General features: G+C 40.4%; 2 protein-coding genes across 3 annotated transcripts in view; both read left to right on the top strand.

Annotated features, from left to right (window-relative positions):
• The window catches only part of DRC1 (dynein regulatory complex subunit 1), a 49,106-nt gene that overhangs the window by 7,282 nt on the left and 26,912 nt on the right, over nucleotides 1-14,912 (top strand). The window contains 3 exon segments of the mRNA XM_037812717.1: nucleotides 1,044-1,131; nucleotides 3,518-3,630; nucleotides 13,318-13,501. Coding sequence (XP_037668645.1) covers nucleotides 1,044-1,131; nucleotides 3,518-3,630; nucleotides 13,318-13,501 — 385 coding nt within the window.
• LOC119516374 (oral-facial-digital syndrome 1 protein-like) lies at nucleotides 1,103-13,449 on the top strand. Of its 2 annotated transcripts, XR_005213288.1 has the most exons (4): nucleotides 1,103-1,131; nucleotides 3,518-3,630; nucleotides 3,801-6,860; nucleotides 13,318-13,449. XR_005213288.1 is itself a non-coding variant. In XM_037812716.1 (3 exons), the coding sequence occupies exon 3, from the start codon at nucleotides 3,807-3,809 to the stop codon at nucleotides 6,804-6,806; it is 3,000 nt and encodes a 999-aa protein (XP_037668644.1). In that variant the 5' UTR covers nucleotides 1,103-1,131; nucleotides 3,518-3,630; nucleotides 3,801-3,806; the 3' UTR covers nucleotides 6,807-7,099. The 2 variants fall into 2 exon arrangements, 1 of the variants encoding a protein (XP_037668644.1); XM_037812716.1 differs by lacking the exon at nucleotides 13,318-13,449 and having other exon boundaries at nucleotides 3,801-7,099.

A 14,912-nucleotide genomic window follows, 5' to 3' on the forward strand; every position in this document is an offset into this window, starting at 1 on the left:
TTCCTATGTATATATAAGCCTGCTTTAAAAAGAGACTGTACATTTTATTCTCTATATTGTTCTATAATTGGCTTTTTTTATTCAAATATTGTGAACATCTTTTCATACTGCTAGATATTTATAGCTATCTTTTAATAGGCTACAAAATATTCTATTTTTATTGCCCCATATGTTATTTAAACAGTCAGCTAATAATCTGTATGTAGAAAGTTTCCACGCCCAGTGCTTTGATAATCATTCTTGTGCATATAACTTTGTGTACTTCTGAAAACTTGCTGTAGAAAATTCCTGAAGATGGGATGGCTGGGTCAAAGGGGAGGCAGATTTAAGTTTTTGATAAATCTTACCAAATTGCATTTCAGACAGGATATTATCCTTCACATACCCACCCAGGGAGGATGAATAGTTGGGTGTCCACACCTGTGGGCCACAACTGGTATTGAAAACCATTTAAAACTTTTCTACACTGATAGGAAAGTAATGACACTTCATAGTTTTCAGTTTCATTCCTCTGATTGTAAGTGGAATTGAATGTATTTTCAAATGTCTGTTTGCCATTTGTATTTCTTCTGTAAATTGCTTATGCATATCCTTTGCCAGTTTTTCTGTTTGGTATTTTATCTTTTTTGTATTGATTTGAATGAGCCCCTTCTATTTTATGGACAACAGAATTTTGTCAAATGTGGCAAATATCTTTTACCGGCTTATCTCTTGACTTTCAACTTTATGGTTTTTTTTTGTTTTGTTTTTAAGTGTACAGCAGTTCTAAAATTTTAGAAAGTAAAATCTTTTCATATTTGTTTTTGGCCCTTGACTTTATTCTAAGATGGGCTCTCTACCCTATATATAATGTAATACAGGAGGTTATATAAATACTCTCCTATATTTCTAGTACTTTTATGATTGTATCTTTTTAAAATTTAAAGTTTTATCTATATGGAATTTTTTTTTCAGTATATGGTGTGAAGTACTGCAGTACCTTGGAAATATAGAATTTAAGTACTGGATATAACTTTGGTTTCTCTGTCTTACTTTCACCACAGGGAAGCGCTTGGAGAATATTTAGACGGGAAAAAGGAGAGTGAGGAAGACCAGAGCAAGAGCTACAAACAGAAAGAAGAAAGCAGACTGGTATGAACTGGGTAGCCAGTGAGTCAGTTTAGTCTCAAAAGACTAGAGCTGAGTGTGGTATCATGGTTTTCATATTTTAATGGGAAGGACTCAATGGAGGTCATGGATTCCATTTTCCTATCTCTGGGCAGAACTGAATTTAAATGTTTCCCAATTTGAGAGCTCTCTAGGACTGAGCTTTCATATCAGTATCTCTTTTTAAACAACATCCATCTCAAGGTTCACTGTGTTACACAATCCTATATTTTAACCTCTAGCTTTCCTTCTGGTGACTTATATAAATGACTCTAAACAACCCCTTTTAACCAGATTCGCCTACAATTCAGCACTATTTCTTAACAATCACAATAATGAGCTATCCTCATCTTGATTTTAATTTTACTATAATCTTAAATACTTGATTCAGAAATTTCTGATATTCACATTGTCTGGATAGAAAATAGAAAATTGCTGAAAACTGCAGGAAAGCCATTATTTCTTTATGCATGTAGAACCATTATTTGTTACAAGTGATGAAGCTGTAGGCATTTAAAAAAAATCTGGAGTGCCCTGGATATATGGGTTCAGGCTGTGTGCAGTATTCATTAAAAATACATTTAAAGATTTCTATAGAAGAGTGAGATGAAATAGAGCCTGTGATCATTTCAATGACTTGTTGCTACAGAGAGATGTGTAGATTTGTGGTTCCTAAGTGATGTGAGCACTGGAGAATTTGTAAGTTCCAAAACATAGACCTGGAAAGACTTAGGCATAGCCTGAAGGTACCTGAACTTTTTGTTAAGAGGATTTATTGTCATCGTGAAGTCATGGCATCACAAAAAGGCCAGGAGTGAAGATATTGAGAGTGGAATTTGCAAAGAGGGGCTTAGAAAGGTGGGTACCAAGAGCAAAATTCTTGAGCAAGAGGGCAGTGCAGCTAGCTGCATCTCTCTTCTGTATTAGAACCTCTGTAATAAAAGATCCCAACTTAAATTAGCTTAAACAGTGTAGACATGTATTTCTCTCCCTCACTTAATAGTTTAGAGCATAAGTAGTTCAGAGATGCTGTACGGTCCTCAGTGTCTTCTCCCATTTTATAGTTTGCCTTTATCTGCTCATCCTGATATGTTTTGGCACTATGTTCCAGCCTGGGAGAGGACTTTTCCCTTTAAAGGCACAGATCAGAGATGGCACTTTACTCAAGCTTATGTGCCATTGATCAGACCATACTCAAACTGCAAAGGAGGTTGGGAAACATATCTGAGGGTACCTGCTCAGCTAAGATTTGGAAGTTCTATTCCTAAAAGAAGAGAGGGAATATGAATATTAGAGAACAACCATCATTACCTGCCCCACTCCCCAGCTGAGATTCGTAGAAAGAACCCTGGCAGTGTCAGTCAGGTTTGAGATCTAGTGGGTAAAGCTCTGACATGTTATACAGTACCTGCCAGTCTACTCCAAATGTAATAAGACTAAGTACATTTAAAATTGTAAAATGTTATTAAATTGCAAGCTGTAGCATCAGACCATATCACATCATAAATGTCCTGATAGAAAAGGGCTGATAAATAGATGCTACTTGTTCTAGTTTGCTAATGCTGCTGGAATGCAAAAACACCAGAGATGGATTGGCTTTTATAAAAGGGAGTTTATTTGGTTACACAGTTACAGTCTTAAGGCCATAAGGTGTCCAGGGTAACACATCAGCAATCGGGTACCTTCACTGGAGGATGGCCAATGGCATCCGGAAAACCTCTGTTAGCTGGGAAGGCATGTGGCTGGCGTCTGCTCCAAATTTCTGGTTTCAAAATGGCTTTCTCCCAGGACGTTCCTCTCTAGGCTGCAGTTCCTCAAAAATGTCACTTTTAGTTGCACTTAGATTATTTGTCCTCTCTTAGCTTCTCCGGAGCAAGAGTCTGCTTTCAACGGCTGTCTTCAAACTGTCTCTCATCTGCAGCTTCTGTGCTTTCTTCAAAGTGTCCCTCTTGGCTGTAGCTCCTCTTCAGAATGTAACTCACAGCTGCACTGAGTTCCCTCTGCCTGTCAGCTCATTTATATAGCTCCAGTGATCAAGGCCCACCCTGAATGAGTGGGGCCACGCCTCCATGGAAATATCTAATCAGGGTTATCACCTACAGTTGGGTGGGACACATTCCATGGAACACTCAAAGAATTCCAATCTAATCAGCACTAAAATGTCTGCCCCACAAGATTGCATCAACGATAATGGCTTTTGGGGGACATAACACATTCAAACTGGCACACTACTCTTTAAAGTCTTAAGATTGCTGTTCATTCCTGCTTAGTTGGACAGAAGAGCTACAGACAGTTGTGTGAAATGTTTCTAACTTCATAAACTCTTTGTAAAGTGTTCTAACTTTATAAATTCTTATCTCTCTGTTTTCAGAAATTGGCTAAACTTCTGCTCTGTGGCACTGAACTGGTAACAAATATCCGGGTGGCGACAGATATCCGAGAGATCCACAGGAGAGTAGAAGAAGAGGAGATAAAGCGTCAGAGGTAAGGAAGCCAGTGCTCTGCAGCCTCTGGGGGTGAAGATGCTTAGCTCTGCCCTGGGTCCCTAAATTCTCCAGAATCATTAGAAAGTGGCTCTGTCAAAATTAGACTAGTAGAAGAAATTCACATCCCCTTCTCCCGCCAGGTAACCCATAACGCCTTTTCTCTTCCAGTCTAACATGCCCCCCAAGTCTGATGTTTTGAGTCAAGATGAGCTGCGTAAAAGGCTGTACCAGACATTTAAGGATCGGGGTATACTGGACACACTCAAGACCCAACTCAGAAACCAGCTGATTCATCAGTTGATGCACCCTGTTTTGAGTGGAAAACTGCAGCCTCAGTCCATTCCAGTGGAAAGGAGTGGCCTCTTAATAGGCGCTTCCAATTGTCTAGTGGCAGATCATTTACAAAGATGTGGCTATGAGTATTCACTTTCTGTATTCTTTCCGGAAAGTGGTTTGGCAAAAGAAGAAGTGTTTACTATGCAGGAGCTATTACAACTCATTAAAATCAACCCCCAATCCAGTCTCTACAAATCACTGGTTTCACGATTTGATAAAGAAAACCAAAAAGGTTTTCTCATTCAGTTTTTAAACGAGTTGGCAGAATATCATCAGGCTAAAGAGAGTTGTGATATGGAAACTCAGACAAGTTCGACATTTCCTAGCAGAGACTCTCTTGCTGAGAAGCTTCAGCTTATTGATGATCAGTTTGCAGATGCTTACCCTCAGCAGGCTAAGGTAGAATCTTTAGAAGGAAAGTTAAATGAATATAAGAGAGAAATTGAACGGCAGCTTCAGTCAGAAATGGCTCAGAAGTTGAAGTATTTTAAAGATACCGAAATAGAAAAAATTAGAATGGAAGACAAAAGAAAGTCTGAGAAGGAATTAACTGAGTTCCGGAATGAATTTGAGAGAGCTTGCCAAGCAAAATTGGAAGCCCTTACTTATCGGGAAAAGAATGCCCTTGAGAGACTTCAAAAGCATCAGGAGATTGAAACAAAAGAAATTTATGCCCAACGGCAGATACTCCTGAAAGATATAGATTTGCTAAGAAGCAGAGAAGCAGATCTGAAGCAAAGAATTGAAGCTTTTGAATTGGCCCAGAGGCTACAAGAAGGAAAAATTAAAAGCATGGATGATGCACTTAAGAGGCGGGAGCTGAGCATAAAGAGTCTGGAGGAGACCTTTGACCAAAAGCTCAAGAATGAACTTCTGAAGTATCAACTTGAACTAAAGGAAGAATACATCACTAGAACTAATAGACTGATGGAAGATGAAAGAAAGAATAAAGAAAAAGCTATGCATTTGCAAGAAGAGTTCTCAGTTGTTAATTCAAAAAAGGAAGAACTCAGTCGATATGTAAATCGTGTGAAAGAACTTGAGCTTGAGTTAGAGTCTGTCAAATCCCAATCTTTGGCAATAGCAAAACAAAACCACTTGCTGAATGAAAAAGTTAAAGAGATGCATGATTATTCACTACTAAAAGAAGAGAAATTGGAGCTTCAGGCACAAAATAAATTACTTAAGCAACAAATGGAAGAGAGTAGAAGTGAAAACTTGCGTCTCCTAAACTGCATAAGCCAGCCATCTCCTGAGCTTGTGGTTTTCCAGAAAGAATTAAAGAAAGCAGAAAATGCTAAAGCTCTTGAGCATAAAGAGTTTGAAACCCACAAACAAGCTTTGGAAAAACAGCTGCAAAGTGAAATTGAGCATTCTGCACAGCTGAAGGCCCAGTTATTAGATTATGCTGCTTATGTAAAGAGGTTGAATATGCAGATTACAGATGTAAAGCTGCAGCTGAAACAAACACAGACCGCTCTAGAGAATGAAGTGTACCGCCATCCCAAGCCGTCTCTGTTTGATCGTTCCATCAGCGGGTTGATAGGAGGCAGGACGGTGCCTCACGATGGTGATTTTGGTGGTGATTTCCTGAAGAATCCTCTGGCACAGGAGAAGGTCAGGGCTGTCACAGTTATACCAAGGACCACAAGTTATCCCCATCCAGAGACAGGATGCAGTTCCCCTGATTCTGACCTTGAGTTTGTAGCAAATACTAAGGCACGGGTAAAAGAGCTAGAGCAAGAGGCGGAGCACCTGGAAAATGCTTTCAGAAATTACTGTCGAAGAGTCCTTCAGAACACAGCTGGGATCCCACCACCAGTAAAGAGCCCGCCGCCCCTGTATTTGCTGGGAACCCGAGAAAACATTGCCTGTAGTTCCCCAGAAAGATGTATTTTTGCAGCACAGCCGCATGTGAGCATTCTTAAAGAGGAAAAGAGCGAAGTGCCGGAAGTGCTGACAGGCAGCCCAGCTCCCCGGCGAAGGCAAGTCTCTTCTCCAAGGCGCCTTTCCTCCACTCCCCTTCCCAAAGCGAAAAGAAGCCTTGATTGTGAAATATATCTGGAAGGTCTGGATGGATCGCACATTGCCTCCCCTGATCCTTGTCCTGACAGGTCGCTCCAGCCTTCACCTGCTGAGTCTAAGCACAGCCTCTCCGTCCCTTCCTCCCCCAGCCACCCAGAGCAGCTGGCAGGTCTTTACCAAAAGCAAACTGAACTTCAAGGAAAAAGTGAATTTTCAAATCTGGACAAGCCAGGTTTTGAGGATAAAGAGGAACTTGAATCATCTTTTGAATATGCAGGGGACATGCCAGCGCAGTTTGAAGGAGATGGGCTGCATCCTGCTGGCGACATGCCTCGTGATGACGTCATACCTGCTGTGCCCCCTGAACCTGTCCCATGTCACCACCCAAACATAGATCAGAAACCAGTTGGGGAGCAGAGGGAAGAAGAAAAATTGTGGGAACAGCATCTGAAAGAACGAAAGCAGAACGAAGAACGGCAGCAGTGTGAACGACAAGAAGCTTTAGAAAGGGAAAGAAGAGAACTAGAAAAACTGGATCAAGAAAGGAGGAGGATTGAAGAATCTTTAAAGGTTGAAATAGAAAAAGAATTAGAAATGAGTATTCAAGAAATGAAAGACAAATCTGCTTGTGGAGAGAATCCTTTAGAAAAATACATGCAGATCATTCAGCAGGGAAGAACTCAGGACTCCACAGAGAAGCAGAGCTCAGAAATGAAAGTCACCAGAGAAAGATCCCTATCAGACACACTGCCACCTAGCGACAAAGCAAGTGTCATGGGCCTTTCTCAGGAAGAACCAGATGACTCTTGGTGATGATGTTTGCTGTCCAGCTTCTTACTCACATATAACAATGAGAAGTTACAAATGGTTAGACCTATGCTTTCTCTGTCTTGAGACAAAATTCTCAATAAAGATTTTATGGGTAATAAAAAAAGTTAGACTAGTTGATTCCTCTTCCTCCTGCCTTGTGAGTCATCCCTCTATCCCCTTTTTCCTACCTCCCTCCCCTTCTTCCTCCCCGCTTCCCTTCTTCCTTCCTCAAGAATTACATTCCTGATATGTGCCCTGCTCTGTGGATACAAGGAGGAGTGAAACATGGCCTCAGATCTTTTTTTTTTTGTAATAGTGTTGAGTAACTTCTTTTAAAAAAAAATTACACCTACAATTTTTGCAACCTAAAACTCAGAGCTGTTATTACATTCACAATGTTGTGCTCCCATCCCCCCATCCGTTTCCAAACCTTTATAATCAGTGTAAATTCTGTACAAATTAAGCATCAGCTCCCCATTCCCTACCCCCAGTCTATCCTCTGGTAACCTACATTCTGTTATAGGTTATTATTATAATTAGTTCTTATTGTAAGTAGTTCATATCAGTGAGAGCATACAATATTTGTCCTTTAGTGTCTGGCTTATTTCATGCAGTGTGGTTCATCCATGTTGTTGCATGCATCAGGACTTCATTCCTTTTTACAGCTGAATAACATTCTTTCGTATGGATATGCCACATTTTGTTTATCCATTCATCGGTTGATGGACACTAGGGTTGTTTCCATCTTTTGGCAATTGTGATTAATGCTGCTATGAACATCAGTGTACAAATACCAATTTGAGTCCCTACTTTCAATTTTTCTTGATATATACCTAGTAACAGGGTTGCCAGATTATATGGTAGTTCTTTATTTAGCTTCCTGAGAAACTGCCAAATTATCTTCCACAGTGGTTGCACCATTATACATTCCTACCAGCAATGAATGAGTGTTCCTGTTTCTCTACAATCTCTCCAACACATGTCATTTTCTGTTTTTTTTTTTTTTTTTTTTTTGAATAGTAGCCATTCTGGTGGGTGTGAAATATATCTCATTGTGGTTTTGATTTACATTTCCCTAATAGCTTGTGATGTTCAGCATCTTTTCTTGTGCTTTTTAGCCATTTGTATTTTCTATTTGGAGAAATGCCTATTCAAGTCTTTTTGCCCATGTTTTATTTTATTTTATTATTTTTTTTAATCATCATTTTATTGAGATATATTCACATACCACGCAGTCATACAAAACAAATTGTACTTTCGATTGTTTACAGTACCATTACATAGTTGTACATTCATCACCTAAATCAATCCCTGACACCTTCATTAGCACACACACAAAAATAACAAGAATAATAATTAGAGTGAAAAAGAGCAATTGAAGTAAAAAAGAACACTAGGTACCTTTGTCTGTTTGTTTGCTTCCCCTACTTTTCTACACATCCATCCATAAATTAGACAAAGTGGAGTTTGGTCCTTATGGCATTCCCAATCCCACTGTCACCCCTCATAAGCTACATTTTTATACAACTGTCTTCGAGATTCATGGGTTCTGGGTTGCAGTTTAATAGTTTCAGGTATCCACCACCAGCTACCCCAATTCTTTAGAACCTAAAAAAGGTTGTCTAAAGTGTGCGTAAGAGTGCCCACCAGAGTGATCTCTCGGCTCGTTTTGGAATCTCTCTGCCACTGAAGCTTATTTCATTTCCTTTCACATCCCCCTTTTGGTCAAGAAGATGTTCTCCATCCCACGATGCCGGGTCTACATTCCTCCCCGGGAGTCATATTCCACGTTGCCAGGGAGATTCACTTCCCTGGGTGTCTGATCCCACGTAGGGGGGAGTTGCCCATGTTTTAATTGGCTTGTTTGTGTTTTTATTGTTGAGTTGTAGGGTTTATGTATTCTGGATATTAAACCCTTATCGGATATGTGGTTTCCAGATATTTTCTTCTATTGAGTAGGTTGTCTGTTCACTTTTGTGACAAAATCCTTTGAGGCCAAAAGTTTTTTTAATTTTTTTAATTAATTTATTTTTTATTGAAACATATCCACATACCATGCAGTCATTCAAAGTGTAAAACAGTTGTTCACAGTATCATCATATAGTTGTACATTCATCACCACAATCATTTTTTGAACATTTTCATTACTCCAAAAAATAAGAATAAAAATAAAAACACACAAAACATCCCATACCCCTCCTTCCCCATATTATTCATTTACTTTTTGTCCCCATTTTTCTACTCATTTGTCCATACACTGGGTAGTGGGAGTGTGAGCCATAAGGTTTTCACAATCACATAGTTATACGATATAAACTAGTTATACTCTCACCTTCAAGAATCAAAGATACTGGATTACAGTTCAACAGTTTCAGATATTTCCTTCTAACTATTCTACTAAACTAAAAAACTTAAAAAGGGATATCTATTTAATGCATGAGTTACCTCCAGAATGACCTCTCGACTCTTTGAAATCTCTCAGCCACTGAAACTATATTTTGTTTCATTTCTCTTCCCCTTTTTGGTCCAGAAGACTTTCTCAGTCACATGATGCAGGGTCTAGGCTCATCCCCGGGAGTCATGTCCCATGTTGCCAAAGAGATTTATACCCCTAGAAGTCATGTCCCACGTAGTTGGGAGGGCAGTGAGTTTATCTGCTGAGTTGGCTTAGAGAGGGAGGCCACATCTGAGCAACAAAAGAAGTTCTGTGGGGGTGACTCTTAGGCACAATTTGAGGCCCAAAGTTTTTAATTTTGAGGTGGCCCAATGTGTCTATTTTTTCTTTTGTTGCTTGTGCTTTGGGTAAAAAGTCTAAGAAACCATTGCCTAACACAAGAACCTGAAGATACTTCCTTCCTTTTACTTCTAGGAGTTTTTTTATTCCTGGCTCTTATATTTAGGTCTTTGATACATTTTGAGTTGATTTTTGTATATGGTGTGAGGTAGTCCAGTTCCCAGCATCATTTGTTGAAGAGACTATTTTTCCCAATTGACTGGTCTTTGCCCCCTTGTCAAAAATCAATTGGCCATCAATGTAAGGGTTGATTTCTGAACTCTCAATTCCATTCTATTGGACTCTTATGTCTGTCCTTGTGCCATTATCATGCTGTTTGATCAGGAAATGTTAGTCCTCCACCTTCATTCTTCTTTTTCAAGATGGCTTTGGCTATTCAGGACCTCTTATCCTTCCATGTAAATTTGATGATTGGCTTTTCTATTTCTGCTATTGGAATATTGATTGGGATTGTGTTGAATCTGTAAATCAATTTGGGTAACATTGAAAACTTAATGATATTTAGTCTTCCACTCCGTGAACACGGGATGTCCTTCCATTTATTTAGGTCTTCTTTGATTACTTTGAGCAATGTTTTATAGTTTTCTGTGTACAAATCCTTTACATATTTGATTAGATTTATTCCTAGGTATTTGATTATTTTAGTTGCTATTGTAAATGGTTTCTTTACTTCTTCAGATTGTTTGTTACTAGTGTATAGAAACACTACTGAATTTTAGGTGTTGAGGTGGTACTCACCACTTTGCTGACTTCATTTATTAACTATAGGAACTTTGTCATGGATTTTCAGGATTTTCTGTATCTGCAAATAGGGGAAGTTTCACTTCTTCCTTTCCAATATGGATGTCTTCTATTTCCTTCTCTTGCCTAATTGCTCTGGCTAGAACTTCAAGTACAATGTTGAATAACAGTGGTGAAAATGGGCATCCTTGTCTTGTTTGGCCTCTGCTCTTGATGTTCAAAGCCTAGCTGAGGAGATAGACATGGAAGCACCCATCCATGATGTGTGTTAAAATAGAGATGTGTATAAAGAGTGATGGAAACCTAAACAAGGAGCCTTGAATTCTCTCTGGAGAGATAAGGAAAAATTTCCCAGGCAAGGTGACGTTTGAGTTGGGCCATAAGGGATAAATAGGAGTTTGAGGAGTGGGCATTTTTGGCAAAGGAAACAGCTTGAGCAGAGGCATGAGAGCACTGGGTGTGTTTGGGAATGGGATGATAGTGAAGGACGAATGGTGGGTGGTGGAAAAAACAAATGAGGCTGAGACAGTAGATGGATGGGCTGTCCTTGGTTTTCGTTGATTAGAATGACCAGGCCCACAAACCTCTCAGTGTTAAAGTACACATTGCAGTATGTTAATATTAAAGAATCCCATGCCAGCAGGATAGAGGGTCAGAGGGCTCATAGGAGCCCATGTCAAACCCTCAGCTCCAGTCCTTAGGAGGCAGGCTGCTTCCCATGTCTCAGATTGCAAATAGGGAGGTGTAAGCTGCTTAGAAGTATTCATTTTCTTTGTCTTGCATGCAGAATGGGCTGACGGCAGCAGGAACAGAGGTCCTCATTTAAACTCTTACTTTGGCTTGTTCTTCAATTCTGCTTACATGTGGTTCAATTAGAAGAGCAACGTGCATTGTATAATTTTAACAATGTTTTAAGCTGTTCAACTTAAGTAGTTCTCCCACTAGCAACTTTATCCGCTTTACAAGTATATAATTTGTGACTTTAGTTTTGAAACTTCTAACTGCCTGTCATGCGCTGTACCAGGAAGTGAATTGGCTGATCCCTGGTGGCGGGGTCAGCTTGTGAAAGACCCCGAAAGTCATGCTTCACCAATAGCCAGTGAGGAAAAATGGAAGCAGCAGAGGTACAAGCTAAATATGGGTTTTGGAAGGATGACCTGACAGCTGAACCCCATTTCTAGAAGTAAAAATACCAATCAAATTTTGATATGTACTGTGTGCCCTAGCTTGGAAATTAGATTAGGAAATGGGAAGGGAAGGAGAGAGGGGATGCACAAGATGTTTAAATTGTGACTCCTGACCTTCAAGGGATTTGTGATCTTGTTTGGAGACAATCTCATAGAATTAGAGTCTGTTAATACTGGGAGCAAATCTCTGATGCATGCCCTAGGCAGATGGGGCCTCCATCTCAGTCCCTATTGCCTTCCTTCAAGCCGGTCCCACCCTCAGGATATACTCATCACAGAGCTTCCTAGGAATTTCTGGAAAGGTCTTCTCTATTTTCCATCGCTAATGGTGGATTTTCTCTGTTGGTACATTCCAGTGGCCATTTAATGAAATTTGGGAGAGGAGAGGCTAGACACTTGAGGTCATGTTGACAATAAAAACATAATAATATAAGTAGCCTATGCTAAGTGATTGCCACGCTGAGCACCTTTGCTGCACATTATCATTTAATCCCGACAACAACCAAATGAAGGTAGATGTTTCATCCTCTTCATTTTACTGATGAGAAAAACGACATTTGCAGGGATTAAGCAACTTGTCTAAGGTTGAGAGTCAGTAAATAGCAAGGTCAGAACTTGAGCACAAGCTGTGTGACTGCAGTGACCAAGTGTTTAACTACCGGGTATCGCCATCTTCACCGTCTTACTCCAAAGTACCCCATTGACTGACTTTTTTTTTAAATTAAATTTCGTTTTATTGAGATATATTCATGTACCATACAATCATCCATGGTGTACAATCAACTGTTAATAGTACCATCATATATAAAGTAAAAAAGAACATCCAAATCATCCCTCCCATCCCACCCTATTTTTCATTTAGTTTTTGTGCGCATTTTTCTACTCATCCATCCATATATTGGATAAAGGGAGTGTGATCCACAAGGTTCTCACAATCACACTGTCACCCCTTGTAAGCTACATTGTTATACAATTGTCTTCAAGAGTCAAGGCTACTGGGTTGGAGTTTGATAGTTTCAGGTATTTACTTCTAGCTATTCCAATACATTAAAACCTAAAAAGAGTTATCTATATAGTGCGTAAGAGTGTCCACCAGAGTGACGTCTCAACTCCATTTGAAATCTCTCAGCCAGTGAAATTTTATTTTCTTTCATTTTGCATCCCCCTTTTGGCCTAGAAGATGTTCTCAATCCCACGATGCCAGGTCCAGATTCATCCCCAGGAGTCATATCCTGTGTTGCCAGGGAGATTTCCACCCCTGGGAGTCAGGTCCCACGTAGTGGGGAGGGCAGTGAGATCACCTGCCAAGCTGGCTTAGCTAGAGAGACAGGGCCACCCACATCTGAGCAGCAAAGAGGTACTCGGGGAGACTCTAAGGCACAATTATAAGCAGGTTTATCCTCTCCTTTGCAGTAACGAGCTTCATAAGGGCAAGTCCCATGATAGAGGGTTCGGCACACCAAACTGTCAGTCCTCAATGTCCGTGAGAACAACTGATTGATTCTTGATCTGCATATAGATGTAGATGTATATGGACGTATATGGATAAATATGTATGTCTGTGTGTATACAGAAAACCTTAATGTTGATTTGTCTTTATTATGTGTCACTTTGATTATTTGGTCTCAGTTACTTTTAGTCAAGTATTAAATTGAAAGATTTCTCAGCATCTGGTTTGGTTTTGGGTGGGTGTGTCTGAAGGCAGATAAGGGGTACCTGGGCCCTGATTTACTGACTCTAGAGAACGCACCTGCCGCCCCAGAAGGCACAGCCAGCACATTTGTATTTGCAGACTTGAGAAGCTGGAGAATGAAGTCAAGACCAGCCAGGACAAGTTTGATGAAATTACCGTCAAGTGGGAGGAGGGCAAGAAAAAGAGAATTCCCCAGGACCTGTGGGAAATGCTCAACAACCAGCAGCTTCACTGTGCCGGGCTGATCGAAGATAAGAACAAGCTTATCAGCGAGTTACAGCAGGTGAGAGGCCGCTCAATCCCAGCCACAGGGGATCTGTCTGGGGGATTTAACTGGGTTATTGTTTTGCTCCTCCTAAATGAAGAATGGGAGAAGAAGCCTTACTCCATTACTCAGAATGCTGTGTAACTCAAGGAATACAATTTTTTTTTTTTAATCATCATTTTATTGAGATATATTCACATACCACGCAGTCATACAAAACAAATTGTACTTTCGATTGTTTACAGTACCATTACATAGTTGTACATTCATCACCTAAATCAATCCCTGACACCTTCATTAGCACACACACAAAAATAACAAGAATAATAATTAGAGTGAAAAAGAGCAATTGAAGTAAAAAAGAACACTGGGTACCTTTGTCTGTTTGTTTCCTTCCCCTACTTTTCTACACATCCATCCATAAACTAGACAAAGTGGTGTTTGGTCCTTATGGCTTTCCCAATCCCATTGTCACCCCTCATAAGCTACATTTTTATACAACTGTCTTCGAGATTCATGGGTTCTGGGTTGTAGTTTGATAGTTTCAGGTATCCACCACCAGCTACCCCAATTCTTTAGAACCTAAAAAGGGTTGTCTAAAGTGTGCATAAGAGTGCCCACCAGAGTCACCTCTCGGCTCCTTTTGGAATCTCTCTGCCACTGAAGCTTATTTCATTTCCTTTCACATCCCCCTTTTGGTCAAGAAGATGTTCTCCGTCCCACGGTGCCAGGTCTACATTCCTCCCTGGGAGTCATATTCCACGTTGCCAGGGAGATTCACTTCCCTGGGTGTCTGATCCCACGTAGGGGGGAGGGCAGTGATTTCACCTTTCAAGTTGGCTTAGCCAGAGAGAGAGGGCCACATCTGAGCAACAAAGAGGCATTCAGGAGGAGACTCTTAGGCACAAATACAGGGAGGCCTAGCCTCTCCTTTGCAGCAACCGTCTTCCCAAGGGTAAAACTTATGGTAGAGGGCTCAACCCATCAAACCACCAGTCCCCTATGTCTGTGGTCATGTTAGCAACCATGGAGGTGGGGTAGGCGAATACCCCTGCATTCTCCACAGGCTCAAGGAATACAATTTTAACCCTAAGGAAAAGCTTGGCAACAAGTTTAGAATTATTGGCTCCCCAATAGAAAGATACACTTTCATAGCAAATGCTGCTTCAGATTTTGTTTTTAGCTAAGGAATGGACGTGAGTCTGCAGTAGTTATCAAGTTCCCATGTTGGAACCTGGACAGTGATTGCTCAGTGGATGCACCATAGGCTTGCTAGGAGCTTGCAGGGAGATTTCTGGCAAGTGAATATTGAGGAGCTTGATTCTGCATGGCTCCTTCAAAGCTTTCCTCGAGCTGAATCCACACCACTCGATCCACTCGTGAGTTATCAAGTGAAGCTGCTTTTGGGTTATAAAGTTTTAAATCCCAG

This window comes from Choloepus didactylus, chromosome 20 (genome assembly GCF_015220235.1).
Source record: "Choloepus didactylus isolate mChoDid1 chromosome 20, mChoDid1.pri, whole genome shotgun sequence".
NCBI lineage: Eukaryota > Metazoa > Chordata > Mammalia > Pilosa > Megalonychidae > Choloepus > Choloepus didactylus.

Excerpts from the sequence above, each read along its gene's own strand:
- LOC119516374 (XM_037812716.1), top strand. The coding sequence starts at position 3,807 with ATGCCCCCCAAGTCTGATGTTTTGAGTCAAGATGAGCTGCGTAAAAGG.